Source organism: Gopherus flavomarginatus, chromosome 6 (genome assembly GCF_025201925.1).
Source record: "Gopherus flavomarginatus isolate rGopFla2 chromosome 6, rGopFla2.mat.asm, whole genome shotgun sequence".
Lineage (NCBI taxonomy): Eukaryota > Metazoa > Chordata > Testudines > Testudinidae > Gopherus > Gopherus flavomarginatus.
This window is the reverse complement of record NC_066622.1, coordinates 136,232,463-136,250,265: the sequence shown is the minus strand read 5'-3', so window position 1 is coordinate 136,250,265 and position 17,803 is coordinate 136,232,463. Positions and strand designations below refer to the sequence as shown.

Genomic DNA, 17,803 nt, shown 5'->3' with positions numbered 1-17,803 from the left:
TCTCACCGAGGCGGGGGAGATTGGAGCCAGATGGATGGAAGTGGCAGAAAGCAAGAAAGCTACTGTCAAGGGGAACGAATACCCCAGAGGGCACACCAACCATAAACCCTACAACCGAGGGCAGCCATAAACCCCACCTACAACCCAAGTAAAGCCACAGACACACTATTCTTCCACCTCACCAGTCTCCAGTAACTCACCTCGACCCAGTGACCCATCAGATGGAAGATGCTTTAAGTGTAATGAACTGGGACATATCAAGGCCAACTGTCCAAAGAACGCCATCCGAGTGCAGTTCATTACACCACCATCACCCAAAAGATCCCTAGGCCCAGATGCCTCTCCAATACCCTTGGAGCGAAGGGAAAATTTGAGAGTGAAAGAAGATTACTGTGTGGAGAGACACGGGAGCACAAGTGTCAGCTATCCACCAATCCTTCGTAGACCCCAAATTCATCAACCCAAAGGCCCAAGTGACAATTTACCCCTTCATGTCACAAGCTGTAGACTTGCCTACAGCTGAACTGCCTGTCCAGTACAAAGGCTGGTCAGGGATGTGGACTTTTGCAGTCTATGACAATTATCCTATCCCCATGCTACTGGGGGAAGACTTGGCCAACCAGGTGAAGCGGGCCAAGCGAGTGGGAATGGTTACACGTAGCCAAACCAGGCAAGCTTTCAGACCCATTCCTGTTCCTGAGCCGTCCACAGACGCCCCGTCTGTGTTACCAGAGACCCAGACAGAGGTAGTGGACCCGGATTCCATGCCAACCACTGAAACAGCCACAGCATCTCCAGTCCCAGGCCCGGAACTGGAACAGCAACCAGCACCAGCAAGTGCAACCACATCTTCAAACTCAACGCCAGAGGGCACCAGCGAGCCAAAACTGGCAGAAGCAACAGACAGCCATACCCAAAAGGCTCAGCCAGAGCCTGAAATACCCTCAGGTGCACCAGCGGAGAGCGGTTCACCAGCAACGGAAACAACCCCATCACCTACATCGCTTCCAGAGGGACCAAGCCCAAGTCCCCAGTCTGAGGAAGAACTGGTGACCCCAACCTCAAGGGAACAGTTCCAGACTGAGCAGGAAGCAGATGACAGCCTTCAGAAAGCGTGGGCGGCGGCACGGAGCACCCCACCGCCTCTCAGCTCTTCTAATCGATCCCGGTTTGTTATAGACCAAGGACTTTTATACAAGGAGATTCTTTCTGGTGGACACCGGGAAGAATGGCAGCCGCAAAAACAGTTGGTGGTTCCAACTAAGTACCGGGGGAAGCTCTTAAGCTTAGCCCATGATCATCCCAGTGGCCATGCTGGGGTGAACAGAACCAAGGACCGGTTGGGGAAGTCCTTCCACTGGGAGGGGATGGGCAAGGACGTTGCCAAGTATGTCCGGTCTTGTGAGATATGCCAAAGAGTGGGGAAACCCCAAGACCAGGTCAAGGCCCCTCTCCAGCCACTCCCCATAATTGAGGTCCCATTTCAGCGAGTAGCTGTGGATATTCTGGGTCCTTTCCCAAAAAAGACGCCCAGAGGAAAGCAGTACGTACTGACTTTCGTGGACTTTGCTACCCGATGGCCGGAAGCAGTAGCTCTAGGCAACACCAGGGCTAACACTGTGTGCCTGGCCCTAACAGACATCTTTGCCAGGGTAGGTTGGCCCTCCGACATCCTTACTGATTCAGGATCTAATTTCCTGGCAGGGACCATGCAAAAACTGTGGGAAACTCATGGGGTGAACCACTTGGTTGCCACCCCGTATCACCATCAAACCAATGGCCTGGTGGAAAGGTTTAATGGAACTTTGGGGGCCATGATATGTAAATTCGTCAGTGCAAGTGTACCTTTGCCCCTGGAGGGCACTCACCCTAGGTTCCATGCCTCTCAACCACCACTTCTGTGTAGAGATCCGTGTCTCTCCTTCCTGACCAAGGTTTTCCCAGGCTACTCAGTCCCCTGCTTACGCTGTGAAATTCCCAGCAAGCCTGACTGCCTAACCAGGCCAGTGTGTGAGCATTGTTTTCTCTTTGAAGGCTTACAAACAGTGTAATTATCAGCAGTTACAAGTTACCATACAGCCTTTTATCAGCAACCACATTTATTCTTAAAGTGAAAGCATTACAGAAAAAACACATTAAATACAATAAAAGAATTTACAGGCATGCTAATAAGTTTACCAGAGATCACCCCAGCAAGGACTCTGGTAAGAATCAGTTCCATCAAACCCCAATCAAGGGAGTTCTGTGCAGTAACAAGTTCATTGCCGTGGTGTTGTCCGTTCTACCAAATTCTGTTGGTCCAATAAAATATATTACCTCACCCATCTTGTCTCTATTACAAGTTCATGTAATAACAACCTCCACTCCAAACTAGCATACCTATGAATAGATTAGTCTTTGCTTTATACAGCTTGCACCTTTGATCCTGAGACTCTGGAAACAGGTTATCCATAGACAGTGGTCCACTTCTCAAGGTGTGGCATCAAAAGGCTGGATTTTTCCATAATCAGGGTGGGGAGACGAGGAATTAGCATTCACCTCCCCCTATGGATTCACGGGCAAATCGCTTGACACTGTTTGCCCCGGAAGACCATTGTTTAGCACATTGTTCAGTATACTACTTTGAAGTTCATGACACTTCCATGGGTTCGCATCCCCATTCCCCTCTTAGGGAGAAGTTGCACACAGTCCTGGCCCACAAAAACCATACAGTGGATCCCAAACATACTTAAACTTAATTCCGTAAGCTCTCCTAAGGATATTGCAGGAAATTGCCATATTTGTCAGTGTCCATTTAATTCATTGCTTGAACACAGACTAATGCTATATGATGAAGACCAGCCACAATGGTGCAGAGTGAAACTTGTGAAGTGAGCATGGTTATTTTGATTTTGGATAGTTTAGTGAGGCCAGATAAGGAAAATCAGTTTGAATTAGAATGATAAAATAAAAGTACTTTTGGTGACTCTCCCAAATCTCATCATGGGAATTGTTAAGTGAACTTGTGGAGGACAGGAGAAAGGTACTATATTTGCCCTATCTATAAAAAGGGGAATAAGGACAAGCTGGGGAATTACAGACCTGTCAGTTTAACTTCAATAGCTGGAAAGATAATGGATCAAATAATCGGTTTGTAAGCAGCTAGAAGGTAATAAGTAACAGTCGATGTGGATTTGTCAAGAGCAAATCATGTCAAACCAACCCAATATCCTTCTCTGATAGGATAACAAGCCTTGTGTATGGGGGCAAACAATAGATTGATATCTCTACTTCAGTAAGGCTTTTGATATTGTCTCACGTGACCTTTTCATAAACAAACTAGGGAAATACAGACTAGATGAATCTACTATCAGGTGGGTGCACAACTGGTTGGAAAACTGTACTCAGTAGTTATCAGTGGTTCACAGTCAAGAAGGGAGGACATATCGATTGGGGTCCCGCAGGAGTGTGTTCTATTCAACAGCTTCATAAATGATTTGGATAATGGCATACAGAGTACGCTTATAAAGTTTGCCAATGATAAGCAGGGAGGGGTTGCAAGCACTTTGGAGGAGAGGATTAAAAGTCAAACTGATCTTGAAAACCTGGAGAAATGGTCTGAAATAAATAGGATGAGATTCAGTAAGTACAAATGCAAAGTACTACACTTAAGAATGAAGGAAGGAATCAATGAAAAAATACAAAACGGGAAATGACTGCCTAGGAAGGAGTACTCTGGGGGGTTATAGTGGATCACAAACTAAGTCAACAATGTAACACAGTTTAAGAAAAAGTGAACATCGTTCTGGCATGTATTAGCAGAAGTGTTGTGAGCAGGACACGAGAAGTAATTCTTCCGCTCTGCTCCACACTGACTAGGCCTCAGCTGGAGTATTGTGTCCAGTTGTGGGCACTGCACTTCAGGAAAGTTGTGGACAAATTTGTAGAAAGTTCAGAGGAGCGCAACAAAAAATGATTACAGGTCTAGAAACATGACCTATGAGGAAGCATTGAAAAAATTGGTTTGTTTAGTCTGAAGAAGAGAAGACTGAGGGGGGACCCGATAAGTCTTCAGGTATGTAAAAGAGGATCACCACTGAGGACAGGACAAGAAGTAATGGATTTAAATTGCATCAAAGGAGATTTAGGTTAGATATTAGGAAAAACTTCTAAAACACTAGAAGAAATTACCTAGGGCGATTGTGGAATCTCCATCATTGGAAGTTTTTGAGAAGAAGTTAGATGAACAGCTATCAGAGATGGACTAGATTAATTCTTAGTCCTGCCTCAGTGCAGGAGACTGGACTAGATGATCTATCGAGGTCCCTTCCAGTCCTGCATTGCTGTGATTCTGTGTCAGCAGCTAAGGACTGGTGACCACAACTAATGAGATTTTCATACTAAGAAAAGAACGTGGCCATGATTAATGTAGTTGCTGTTTGTTACGATCTTTCCTGAGATCTGTGAAACCACATGGAAAGTGGAGAGCAGCCAGAAATTTTTGCGTATTCATGGATTTCAGAGGAGCCATAAATCCTTATGAATCACTTTAAATCAGGAGCAGCTAACACCAAAGCCGGATTTTGGGAGAAAATATCATACTTTAATAAACAATCTTTGTTAGTACATTGAAATTCCACATCAGTGGATAGTGCATCAAGAGCAGTAGTGGGCAACCTGCTGCCCATCAGGGTAACCCGCTGGCAGGCCGCGAGACAGTGTTTACATTGACCATCCACAGGCACAGCTTCCCGCAGCTCCCAGTGGCTGCAGTTCACTGTTCCAGGCCAATGGGAGCTGCAGGAAGCGGCATGGGTGGTCAGATCAGAGGTGGTAGTTGAAGTGTGTGTGTGTGTGTGTGTGTGTGTGTTTAAAAAAAGGGATGTGTGTAAACTCAAATTTCTTGTGTGTTCTGAGTGTTATCTAGAAGATGCTTGTGTCATGGTTACAGGGCTAACCTCGCTCAGAACACCATCCTTGCCATCTTGGATGTCACCTCCCTGTACACCAGCATCCCTCATAATGACAGCTTTGTTGGCTGTCACAAATATTTACAAGACAGTGGACAGCACTCAGATCCCACCCCAAACATTGCCAACTCATCCATTTCATCCTCACCGATAGCAGTTTTACATTCAACAACAAACACTTTTTCTCCAAACCATGGGAACAGCCTTGGATAGTAGGATGGCTCCCCAGGATGTGCCAACCTTTTCATGGGCCGCCTTGAGGAAGAATTTCTGGACAAAGGCATCATGAAATCAAGGATACACCGACATATCAATATTTTCATCATCCTCTGGACAGATGACCTGAACTCCCTCATAGAATTCCACTACAACTTCTACCACCACCACCTATCCATTAAATTCTGTCTGAAACACTCCCACACCAACATCAATTTCCTGGGCACCACAATCAGTTTCAATAATGGATCCTATAGACAATTATATACAAAAAAACGGATCCAGAACCATCCCAAACACGCCAAGAAATCTGTTAGCTACAGCTAAGCACAGAGACTCCCGAATGTGCTCTGAGAAGTCCCAGGATACACACCTAATGCACTTAAAACCGCGTTCACCAAACAAGGACATACCACCAGATAAGTAGATTGCATCAGGACCAGGCCACCAAATACCCCAAGAAAGCATGCTTCAGTAAAGGGAGAAAAAAAATCCCTCTGACCTCATCCTCCAAGGAAACGTTCCCAAAACCTTCTAAAATCAAGCCTGGGAATTTAAATTCATAACTCAGCTAAATACCAAAAATAATGGACTTAATAAAGACACTGGATTAGTGGCTCATTACAACAATCTGTAACCCACTGTAACCCTCCTTTGTCCTACGACTGTAGATGTGTTACTGCCCACTTCCTCTTGACTGGTCTCTTGTGCCGTGTGTTAACTCCTTTTCTGTTCCACCTTGTATTTAGCTGTGACATTCCAAGTACCTTTCCTAGACCTGAAGAAGCGCTCTGTGTAAGCTCAAAAGCTTGTCTCTCTCACCAATAGAATTTGGTCCAATAAAAGATATTACTTCACCTACTTTGTCACTCTAATTCTATAGTTATCTAAATGTAATCTTATTTATTGCTCATTTGTGACTGGCAGTTCAGGTAGCATACGTGTGAAGGTTAGAGACATTAAGTAGTTTAGTCTCAAAATTGACCTTTAAGTTTATGACTTGGATACACAGTGAGGTCTGAGTGCAGAACTAGGAGTAAGAAATTTGATTCCTAATCCCAGCACAGATGCATTAGTGTTCTCTGTGGTTTTAAATAAATTGCTTAACGATGCTGTCTCAGGTTCTGCATGTGCCCATCTCCAGATGGGTGTTACAAGGATTGTTTATAAAGCATTCTGAATATGAAGTGTTTATAGAAATCCTAATTAGCCTTTTATTAATACAGTTTTGAAAGTCGTATACTATAAAATTTGAAATCACTATTTATACAAGGTGTAAATAAAAGCAGCTTTGCACGTCCCCTGTTAGTTGTGGAATTGTCAACACAGCAGTGGGTTTATTATTTACTGGGAAACGAACCAAAATAGCCAAGTTTACTTTATTTATATAGTGTGTATTATAAATACTACGGGTGTAATGCAAAAATAATCCAGATTAACATGTCAAAATAATACAGAAAGGATCTTCAGACTGTGCCAACTCAACCTCAGAAAAATCCTGAGCAATAGATGGGCCTTGCAGCATGTCTATCAGCTTGCTGTGCTTGCTCTGTTGCACCAAGTGGGTGTAGGAACTGAGTGCCAGGCTTGAGGGCCTTCCACTGAAAACGCCTGCCCCCAGAATGGTATGTATCAATGTTCTGTCAACTCACATGCAAGAATGGCATTAGATTTGGTGGGGTCAAGGGCAGAAACGGAGTGGGCCCCCACCCTGCCTTCCTTACCTGCTTACACATTGGATTTCTGCAACGTTTCTGAAGCCAAAGCCCCAGCCTCACCAGGCTGAAGCTGGAGCCCTGGCCCGGCAGCTTGGAGCTGAAGTCCTGTGGCATGGAGCCCTGGGAATTTGCCCTACTTGCTATCCCCTAACGCTGGTTCAGCTCACGTGTCCCAGATAGTCATGGCTTTTGGAGGATAGCCTAAAAGAGGTAGTCTGTAATATATCTAGAACTCAGAGTATACAGAGCTTTATGGAGAGAACCAACTCTTTGAATTGTACCTGGAAAGTAGCTGGAAGCCAATCAATCTTCCAGAATAGATGTAATGGGCACATGCACAAAATGCTAAGTAAGGAGACTGGCACTTTCTGCTCTAAGCTGAAGTTTGAATGTCCTTCAAGAGTAGTCCCGTGTAGACTCCACTGCAGGAATCTTTTCTGGAGGTGACAGTAAATGGATAACTGTGGTGAGGTTACCAGCAGAGAAGAATGGTTGCTATTAGTCCAGTGAAGATTGAGGTGGGAGAAGCATGCTTGCAAATTGCTGCTATTTGACAACCAGACACAGCCAGTAGTGTCCAATAGAATCCCTGCATTGCAGCTTTAGTACCTATGGCAAAGAATAATGCTTTAATAAAACGAGGGGGGGAATTGGTCAGCTAAGATTCCCCCTCCCCCATTTCTGATGATAAAACTTACAAGTGAGTGCAAGAATAAAACATAAAGCGGCATTTGCCGATGTCCTTTTTAAAACTGCAGCTATCTAATTGTTCCATTATTATTAGCACAGAAAGTCCTTTCTCTGATTAAAATGACCTTTACAGCTACTCCTCTAAAAATAGCTGCAAGACACGAAAGCAATTTAACACAATGCATTAATCCTTTAATTTTTGCCTCCAGGAGACAATAATTTTTTGCATGCATGCATTCTCTTCTTACAAAAATATTCTTCCTGTCCTTTGTCTTGCTCACACCTGTTTTTTTTTTCCTTTTGTGCCTCACTTTAATAATTAATAATAACAAAGGTGCATGGTGTTTGCCCAGGAGACATTTGAAATATAAGAGTCACATTGTTTGGGGTATGTTGGTAACTGATAATTCAATGGCTGCGATTTTGTAAAAATTAATCTTCATTTAAAAGAGCTGCAGTTGAAGGCTACCTTAATTATTATATAAGCACCATGTGTTTACAAATGCATCCCTTGCCCAAGAAGAGCTTGGCCTAAATTGCAAAGTCCGAACAAGAACATGTTTGGAGGCTTGGGATGGTGATAACTTAAATCTTTCATATAATATAGATGGGAATGGGAATGGCATGTTGTTGAAGTAAGTTTTTAACATTTGTAGGCCTTGTGGGAAAAGAGGGTTTTCAGGCTGTGTAATTGAGTTAAGTGGGTGGCAGCCTGGCATATAAAGAGAGGAAAATGTGATATTCCATGCAGCCCTCTGTGCCTACAAGACATTGAATATTGTGGGGGGGGAGGGAAGGGCGAGGGGGAGACTCTAAATCAGGTTTGCATCACTTGTGGAGTAAAGGGACAAAGTGGGATGCAGTGAGAAATCAAAGTTTAACAAAGTGCCTGATGGTCGTTACAACATACTTAATAAACAAGACAAAACATTCAGGGTCACCAAATGCCCACTGTAAGTATGTATAGGCAAGGATGATACCATGCAGCATTGGACTGGAAAGGGCAGTTGTCTTAAACTTGATTTTTGTAGGCAAGGGGGAGTCAGTGGGGGGAATTCAGAGGGTTGGTGATGTGGTTTGAACAACTTACGATGAAATCCCCCAAAATAAAATTGAACTTTAAGTGAGTGAGACAATCCAGGGAGGTTTATATCTTTGTTACAGATTGTTGCCACAAAGTCGTAGTTTTTGCTCTTTGAAATGTTATACTTCGAACAGAAGAAAATGTGTATAAGAATAAATGCTGTTTAATTCCTTGAAATGTGTGACCTGGTGCAAAGCAACGCTTAAAATGGCAGTGCGAGATTCGAGTTCTGGCCTGTCTCTGACTCTCACTCACAGTTGTTCATTTGACACACGTAATGTTGCTTTAGAGTTTGTCACGGCTGCAAAGCCAAGTTTCTGATCTGAAAATCAAGTTTTGCATTTTATTGTGCATCATCAACAATATTACAGATTTTAAGTCTCAATTCTGCTGATGTATGAGCCAGGAAAGAATCGATTCATTCTCCAATAGCATTGCTGCTGCATGGCTAATAGGGGAAAAAATGGTTAGTAAATGGACAGATATGACTTGGGATACATCAGCCACAAAGACATTGCAAAATGTACCATTTCTAGTGATTTCCTTGACCATAATTTCACGTTGGGAAACATATGCTGTGGTTAAAGAAATTGAAATGTAAAATGCTATGATAGCGCAGCAGAGTGACTTGCACATTTGACTGTCATCTTAGAAATTACAGGTGGAAAAGACCCTATCAAGGCGTGGGACATCTGCTTTCTGCACCTAGCATTTAAAAAAAAAAAAAAAAAAAAAAAAAAAGCCCCTCCAATAAAGAACCTAAAACGTATGGCACTTTGTAACACTGTTTAATTGCATTAGCACTTCATGACTGAACGAACTTTATTTCAAAGCAAGTCTAGCATCAGGGATGTGGGTGGAAAAAGCAGCCAAGCTCTTTGGGAGGTTTTGGCAGAAAGTTCTGCTGCCTCTGCAGAGCTAGCAGGACAGGCAGCCCTCTCTCATTCTGTCTATTAAGCAGGTGGATTGCTGATATCTTTTCATGGCCTCTACCCCAATTCAGATTAAGGGAAAGTAGCACACTGTTCTGTATTTTCATGAAGCTGTGCACATGCTCAAAACTCCTTTACAGTTTGCAAGGCTTTACGATAATAGCGTAGCTGAAGTCAACGTATTTTAGATCAAATTAAAATTACTTACTTCGTGCCCTTGTGGCGTGCTGCGGCTCCCCCGTCAACTTTGCTTCCGTCTCTCGCCGAGTTGGAGTTCAGCAGGTGACAGGAGAGTGATTGGGGATTGATTTATCACATCTGCCCTATAAGCGATAAATCGATCCCCGATAGATCGATTGCTACCCGCTAATCCGGCGGGTAGTGTAGACGTGCCCTTAGAAACTACACTCCTACTTCGATGCAGGCTCTGGAGGAGTTGAAGCCAGAAGTGTGGCTTTTGTGGTGTGTGCTAATTCTTGATTGGGTTGGTGGGAAGGGTGGGAATGTTTTTAATACTGATATTCACATGTTCCTTGAATCCAAAAATAGAATGTCATCTTTTAAAAAAAAAATAGCTTATGGGTTTCATTTACATGAACTATAATTGGTCCGAGTGGTATGTTCAACGAAAGTGAAATATCACTTGTTTAAAAAAAAAAACAACCCCAAAATGAAGGAATAAAAAATACACAGGGTATCCAGCGAACCTGTTAGCCTTGGTAAATACCAAGAACTGACAGTTGTTCTTCACCTATTATGGTGTGTACTTGAAAACACATCACTTAAACATGTAGTCCTGTTTGTAGTAACACGTAAACCCCGTGGTTCCCAACTATTTATCATTCTGGGCCACATATGCGGTCCACAATGTGTTACCTGGGCCACAGGTTGAGAACCACAGTGATGGAAGACTGCAAGGTGATAAAGTACAGCTGATTTGGCTCCACTCCTAGAATGCTGAAGCTTCCAGGAAGAAGCTTTACCAGAAAGCTGATATAAACTAAGCTACTAATTATAAAGAATAATTCCAGAGCCGAATTTTACAAGGATATACCGTAATTGCCACTTGGATTTAAATAAACTCAAGCAGTTCTCACTCAGATTACAACTTTCTCTATTTATAAAGCGTTTCCTCTGCTTGACACGCGGCCTCAGTAATACAACAAAGTAAAATGTGGAACAAAATCTCTCTCTCCTCAAAATGTGATGTCTTAAAAATGAACCAGAGAGTGTGTAATAAAAGGTGACGTGGTCTAGTCATTAAAGCCTGGGACCATATACAATTGGTAGACCTGGGTTCTTATCTCAATTATGGAATAGACTTGGGCAGTGCTTTCGCGCTCTCTGTTTGTGTAAATTTGAGTTGATACTTACGTACCTCACTAGTGTCTTGAGAAATCTAATGCATGTGTTTAAAATGCTTTGAGAGCCTTGTGTGGAAGGCGTTATATAGTTACATTTTAAAAATATAATGTTAGTAACTTGTGTCTCTCTGTTTTTAATTTTAGGACAAGCAAACCTGCCTGGGCGTCAACAATCAAAGTTATATATGTGAAACAGGCCACTGTTGTGGACAGTCACAGTGTTGCAACTACTACTATGAACTCTGGTGTAAGTCCTTCCTTGTTTTATAGACTCCCTGCATAATCTGCATGACCATGACCCTTTCTGAGCCTTCTTCTGGGTTGCCTTCTTAAATTCCTTTTATGTGTTGCCATCCAGCTGTGCTACAACAGTCGCAACAACTGGATCCCTGCTTTGGGCTGGGCGAGAGTGTTGTGGCAATTAGGACCTGCTTAGCCTGGCATCTTCTGGTGTAATGGCAGTGGTACTTCCTACCAACAGCCAAGACAGAGTGCTTGGAGTTTGCAACAAAAAAAATCTTCTCCATTTGGTTCAGGCAGATTTATTTAGCTTCAGAGACAAGCACAGCTTGAGCTTTCATCATTTTAGGCTATCTGCAACAGACGCCCTGTACAACACTGGGTTGGTTTACATTTGATTCACTTTGTTTAGAAGTAAGGCTAAGCTTTTGTCTTGGATATTTTTAGTAAATGTCAGGGACAGGTCCTGGGCAATAACCAGAAATTCACAGAACCCTGTGACTTGTCCCTGGCTTTTACTAAAAATATCCCTGACAAAATGGGGAGGGACGGAGGGTCTAGCATCTGTAATGGCTGAGCAGCTCCTGGGTCCCCTTCTCCCATGCCCGCTGCAGCTGGATAGCTCTGGGGGTCCTTGCCTCCTGCTGTGGCAGGGAGCTCTTGGGGGAGTCACAGCAGCAGCTGTGTGGGATCCCAGGTCCTCTTGCAGAGGCTGGGAGCTCCAAGTCCCCCTGCTGCCCAGGGGCTGGGAGGTGCGGGGGAAAGCAAGGGTGCTGCTGCTAGCAGCAGCTGAGAACTGCCCCAGGGCTGAAGCGAAAAATATCCTGGAGATCTCTGGAAGTCACGGATTCCATGACATAATTGTAGCCTTATTTATAAGGTTTTCTTAAGCATCAGGACTAGAAATTTCATCTTTCTAAAAAAAATAAGTTCAGATTTGGAGCACAATTCATCTGGCGAAGAATGGATTCTGGGCAGATTCCATGGATGTAGAGTAGGTGTGTGGGGCCCTGATTAATGTACACTGTTGTCTACACTCCTTGCTAGCTTTTTTTACCCAAGGAACTGAGAGTGCCCATATTTTGTCTTCTAATTGAGTCGGAGGACAGGATTCCTTTATGCTGCAAATACATCTACTGACTCACAAGGACTGGAGATGTCAGATCTAGAGTATGTTTACACTTAAACCACTACAATGGTGCTGTAGCACTTCAGTGTAGACACTGTCTATGCCAACGGGAGGGGTTCTCCCATCAGTATAGGTAATCCACTTCCCCAAGAGGCAGTGACTAGAGCAACGGAAGAATTCTCATGTTGGCTTAGTGCCACCTACACCAGGGGTTAGGCCAGCATAGCTACATCTCTCAGGGATGTGGATTTTTCATACCCCTGAGGGACATAGCTATGCCAGTGTAAGGTCCCAGTGTAGACTAGCCTATTTCTGGAGGGCACCAAACAGAGAGAGAGAAGCTGATTAAAGATAGCAGGATTCTTATCAGAGGTGTAGGGGAAAAGGGAGGCTCAAAGGACAGGAAGTAAGAAAGATCACTCCATCTTATATGACCCGAGAAACGAGGTGGTGGTATTCTGTATATTTCTATAATACCAAAGGGTTAGGTAGAAAGGAGGGCCTGTGCACACGCCCCCTGGAACTATTGTGAACTGATCACCTATCTCTAATGTGCTGATACTATTTATCACCACACCTTGTAGTCTTGTTGCTTTTATGTAACTGTTGTACTTACTGCTTAATCCCTCTGATATTGGCAGTCTGTTTCCCACAATGAGATACTTACTTACGTAAAAAGTAGTAACACAAACATGAGGAGTTCCAATCTCTCCAGATTCAACGGCAGTAATTCCTGATTTTTCATCCTTTGTCTGAACCTAAATTTTGCAACAGGGCCCTTGAATACAGCTGCTCCTTAGAAGAAATAAGGAAATCAGAAGATAGCTTCCTATATGTTTTAAAATGGAGATTGTACTGAAGTGAAAACAAACAATGCAATCAGCATAGTAGTGCCTGTTATTTTTTTAATATTAAACTCATTTTATTTTACACTAGGCCCACATTATCAGTATGTGACAGTTCTTTGCATTGACAATATCTCACTGCGTCATAAAAGCAGTTGGAAAATCTGAAGATTTAGGTAGCTGGGAACCAAACGTGTGGGACATTTGGCTGGGGAAAATGAGGAAGACAGTTGAAGATTATGGGGGGAATAAATGCATTACCTGGATATATGTGCTAAAGTGTTCATCGGGGAATAGCTAACAATATAGGGATTCAAACTGGCATTTTTAGATTTGAGTCCTTGCCCAGTTTATCTCAATGGGGCAACTCCTGCCTCAGAGCTGTTATTTCAGGCTGGCTGCAGGCCTAGGTAGATATCACTTCAGCTTACATTTTTTCAAGGGTTTCTTTCCACCCATGAGAACAATTTTTTTTAAAATTAAAGTTCAGATTCTGGAGCTCAGCTCTGCATCTAGAGACTTCATTCGTTGCCACATAAATCACAGAACAGCAGGATCCTGGGTATGTATATCTGGTGAAACACTTTGAGATCCTTCAAGATGAGAGATGCTATATAAATATTATGGGCAGTTAAATGACCGTATGGAAAGCAGTGGTTGTGTTGAAGCCCTGTTGGTCCCAGGATGTTAGAGAGACAAGTTGAAAGAGGTAATATCTTTTATTGGACCAACTTGTGCTGGTGAGAGAGACAAGCTTTCAAGCTTACAGAGCTCAAACGCTTGTCTCTCCCATATGGAAAGCAACAGCCATTGCGTGCATGGCAATAGCTTTGCTCTCCACACAGCCAGCATGGGGACTCATATTAATAATTTTTACTGATGAATGATTAAATTGCCATTTTAAATTGTGGTTGCTTTTGACGTTAACCAGTGCAATCCATATACTGAAATAGCTGTAGAGAAGTTGCAACTCATATTGACCTTTTCTGGGCCTGTGTTCCCTCTAAGCTGCGTGGTCACTTGGCTGCTCAGGACTGAATCAAGTGCCGCGCACTCGATTAGCAGAGCCGCCCACAGTGGCGTGTGTTCAGGTGCTCCTCCCCACCACTGCTTTGCAGCCGCGTTGCTCCTGCCCTCTGCCTTGGCGTGCCTGGCCAGCTGCTCCCAGGACCCTCCTGCTTGCTGTGCAGCGTGTGTGTGTCTGGGGGCGCTGCTGCTGTCAGGGTGTCCCCCTTCCCCCGCCTCCTCTGTTCCCATGTACCCCATCTCCACAGAGCAGGGGAGGGGAGACAGGGCTAAGTAGCAGGTTAGCTGCTGTGGTCTGAGCCTTCAGGTGAGTGCCTTGAGTGAGTGTGTGCTGTCTCTTTATAGACTTCTCCAGCAGCCAGCACACAGTCTCATACACTCCTGTCTGTCTCTCTCACGCCCACGTCTCTCACACACTCGCCTCCCAACACATACTTATGTTGTTGTTGTTACTTCTTTGTACTTCCTGCAATGCACATTAAGGCTATATCTACACTACCTCAATAAGTCAACCTACGCTACGCAACTCCAGCTATGTGAATAAATGTTTTTTGGAATGGAAGGAAATTTAGTCCAGGCTGGAGGTGCCTCCTGTAATATGATCCCATCTTGTGGGCAGTGGGAGAATTTCCTGTAAACAGGTTCTCTTTCCACTTTAAGGAGTTGGAGGGAGTCTTGGTTTAGAAATCGGGGGGTCTGAAAAGTTCTAGAAATAACTGGGAGTGAGAGGTATGTAGTGTTATGAACCAATTAAAGGAGATGATGGTATGTGTGTGGCAGCAGGGGGAGAATAGGAAGCAAAATCATTGTATTATTTTGTTAAGGGATGGAGTGGAGAAGTAAAGAACATATGTCAAGCAGGTGAACAGGCTGTGTTTAAAAATAGATAACAGCTTAAATATACATATAAAATAAATATATGGAGATCTACCTATCTCATAGAATTGGAATGGACCCTGGAAGGTCTTTGAGTCCAGCCCCCTGCCTTCACTAGCAGGACCAAGTACTGATTTTGCCCCAGATCCCTAAGTGGCTCCCTCAAGGATTGAACTCACAACCCTGAGTTTAGCAGGCCAATGTTCAAACCACTGAGCTATCCCTCTCACCCCCGTTTCCCCACCCATCCCCTAGTAAAACAAAATTTGAATGCCTTGGTTCCAAAAATTGAGCTATACAGCCTGAATTATCTGTTGGTAAGCACAAGGAGAAGATGAATAGTGTCTTCCTTTTATTTAGATGTGGATTTGAAATGGAGAGAACACCTACGTTGCAGGAGTATTGAGTTGCCTTAATTAATGTTTTTGAAGTGCTTTTGGAATCCCCAGATGGGAGGCACTATCCAAGTGGTAAATAGTGAGGGTGCAGTAGCCCTGTAAATAGGTTGCAAACAATTTCCATTCTAATCTCCTTTTCAATTGCTTATAATTTGCTCGAAATTTCTGAGTTTGGCCTTTGTCCCAAGGTGTCATTTTTGAATGTTTAAGCTGACACTATATATTAGTCAGGGGACCAATCTTATTTAACATTTTCATTAATGTCCTTGGCACAAAATGTGGGAGTGTGCTAGTGATATTTGCGGAGGACACAAAGTTGGGGGGTATTGCCAATACATAGGAGGACTGGAATATCACATAAGTAGATTTGGATAAAATAGAAAACTGAAGGAATAGAAATGGGATGAAATTTAATAGTGCAAAGTCCAAGGTCATCAATTTAGGGGCTAAAAACAAGCATTTTTGTTGCAAGCTGAGGACTTAGCCATTGGAAACAACAGAGAGGAAATACCTGAGGGTACTGGTCGATCACAGGATGACAATGAGCTGCCAATATCATGTGGCTGTGGGAAAAAAAGCTAATTCAATCCTAAGTGCGTCAGACAAGGTATTGCCAGTAGAGAGAGACAAGTATTAGCACCATTATACAAAGCACTGGTGAGACCTCATCTGGCATACTGCATGCAGTTCTGATCTCCTATGTTTAAGAAAGATGAATTCAAACTGGAACAGGTGCAGAGAAGGGCTACTAGGATGATGAGAGGAATGGAAAACCTACCTTATGAGAGGAGACTCAGAGCTTGGCTTGTTTTGCCTAACCAAACGAAGGCTGAGGGAAGATATGATTACTCTCTATAACTACATCAGAGGGATAAACACCAGGGGGAGGAATAGGAATTATTTAAGTTAAGAGCCACTGTTGGCAGAATAAGAAATGGATATAAACTGGCCATCAATAAATTTAGGCTTGAAATTAGGCAAATGTTTCTAACCATCAGAGGAGTAAAACTCTGGAACAACCTTCCAAGAGGAGTAGTAGGGGCAAAAACCCTAACTTGTTTCAAGACTGAGTCTGAGTTTATGGTAGTTGCCTACGATGGCATATGGCCCATCTGTAACTATTAGCAAATATCTCCAGCCGCCAGAAATGGGACACTAGATGGGTAGAGCTGTGGGTTACTGTAGAGAATTCTTTCCCAGGTGCCTGGCTTGTGAATCTCACCCACATGCTCAGGATCTAAGACATTTGGGATCTGGAAGGAATTTTCCGTAGGTGAGATTGGCAAAGACCCTGGGGTGTTTTTGCCTTCTTGGGCAGCGAGGGGCACGGGTCACTTGCTGGTGTTTGAACTGGAGGAAATGGCAGAATCTCTGTAATTTATAATCTTTAAATCAAGATGTGAAGAGTTCAGTAACTCAGCCAGAGGTTATGGGTCTATTACAGGAGTGGGTGTTCTGTGGCCTGCGACGTGCAGGGTGTCAGACAAGCAGATCATGATGATCCCTTCTGGACTTGAAGTCTGAGGGTAGATCTACACTACAGGGTTAAGTTGACCTAAGTTACGCAATTCCAGTTATGTTATTCATGTAGCTTGGGTCAATTTATTGCAGTGTCTACACTGCGCTGAGTCCACAGGAGAAACTGTCCTGTTGACTTATCTTATGCTTCTCATTCTTCTGGAGTACCAAAGCTGACGGGAGAGCGACCCGCAATCGCTTTAGTGGGTCTTCACTAGACCTGCTAAATCGACTCCCGGTGTATCAGTCGCTGCAGCACCTATCCACGGTAAGTGTAGATATGCCCTAAGTCTGATGCCTGACAAGGCCAAGAGACCCTAAAGGGTGTAAAAAAACCAAACCAAAACAACTTAGGGCTGTAGGAAAATACTGTACATTGGAAGACTAACTTCATTGTATCAAGAATGAATCATAACACGTGTGCAATTAGCCGAGTCAGGTTGCATGTGCAATCTTAATTATGGCATTTCATGGTTTGTGAGTGCTTAACTGAGTAGCCATAGTGTTTTACTGGCAGTTTTATTCTGGAGCTTTTATACAGATAGGTGCTCATTGAGCAAGAATTCTTGGCAGTTAGAATTATTTCTAGATCTGCATTTCCTCTCTGTTGCCTCTGCTGCTTTTACTCCTGAGCAGCGATACTGATCACCTCAATTCTGAAAAAATATATATCTTTAATATGCAGCCACTGGGAGAAGGATTATAAATGAAAAACATTCTCCATTTGCAGACAGCACCATTTATATTATTTCTGTTCTGAACTATGTTCTTACTAACCCTCTACATGTGTTCCCTGGAACCTTGAGAGAGGGTGGTTG

The 17,803-nt window shown here is 43.4% G+C and overlaps 1 protein-coding gene across 2 annotated transcripts in view; it reads left to right on the top strand.

Moving 5' to 3' along the window:
- WBP1L (WW domain binding protein 1 like) overlaps nt 1–17,803 on the top strand; it is an 82,766-nt gene that overhangs the window by 50,912 nt on the left and 14,051 nt on the right. For both annotated transcript variants that reach the window (XM_050958179.1, XM_050958180.1), the window contains exon 2: nt 11,098–11,200. In XM_050958179.1, coding sequence (XP_050814136.1) covers nt 11,098–11,200 — 103 coding nt within the window. The remainder of the gene's footprint in view (nt 1–11,097; nt 11,201–17,803) is intronic.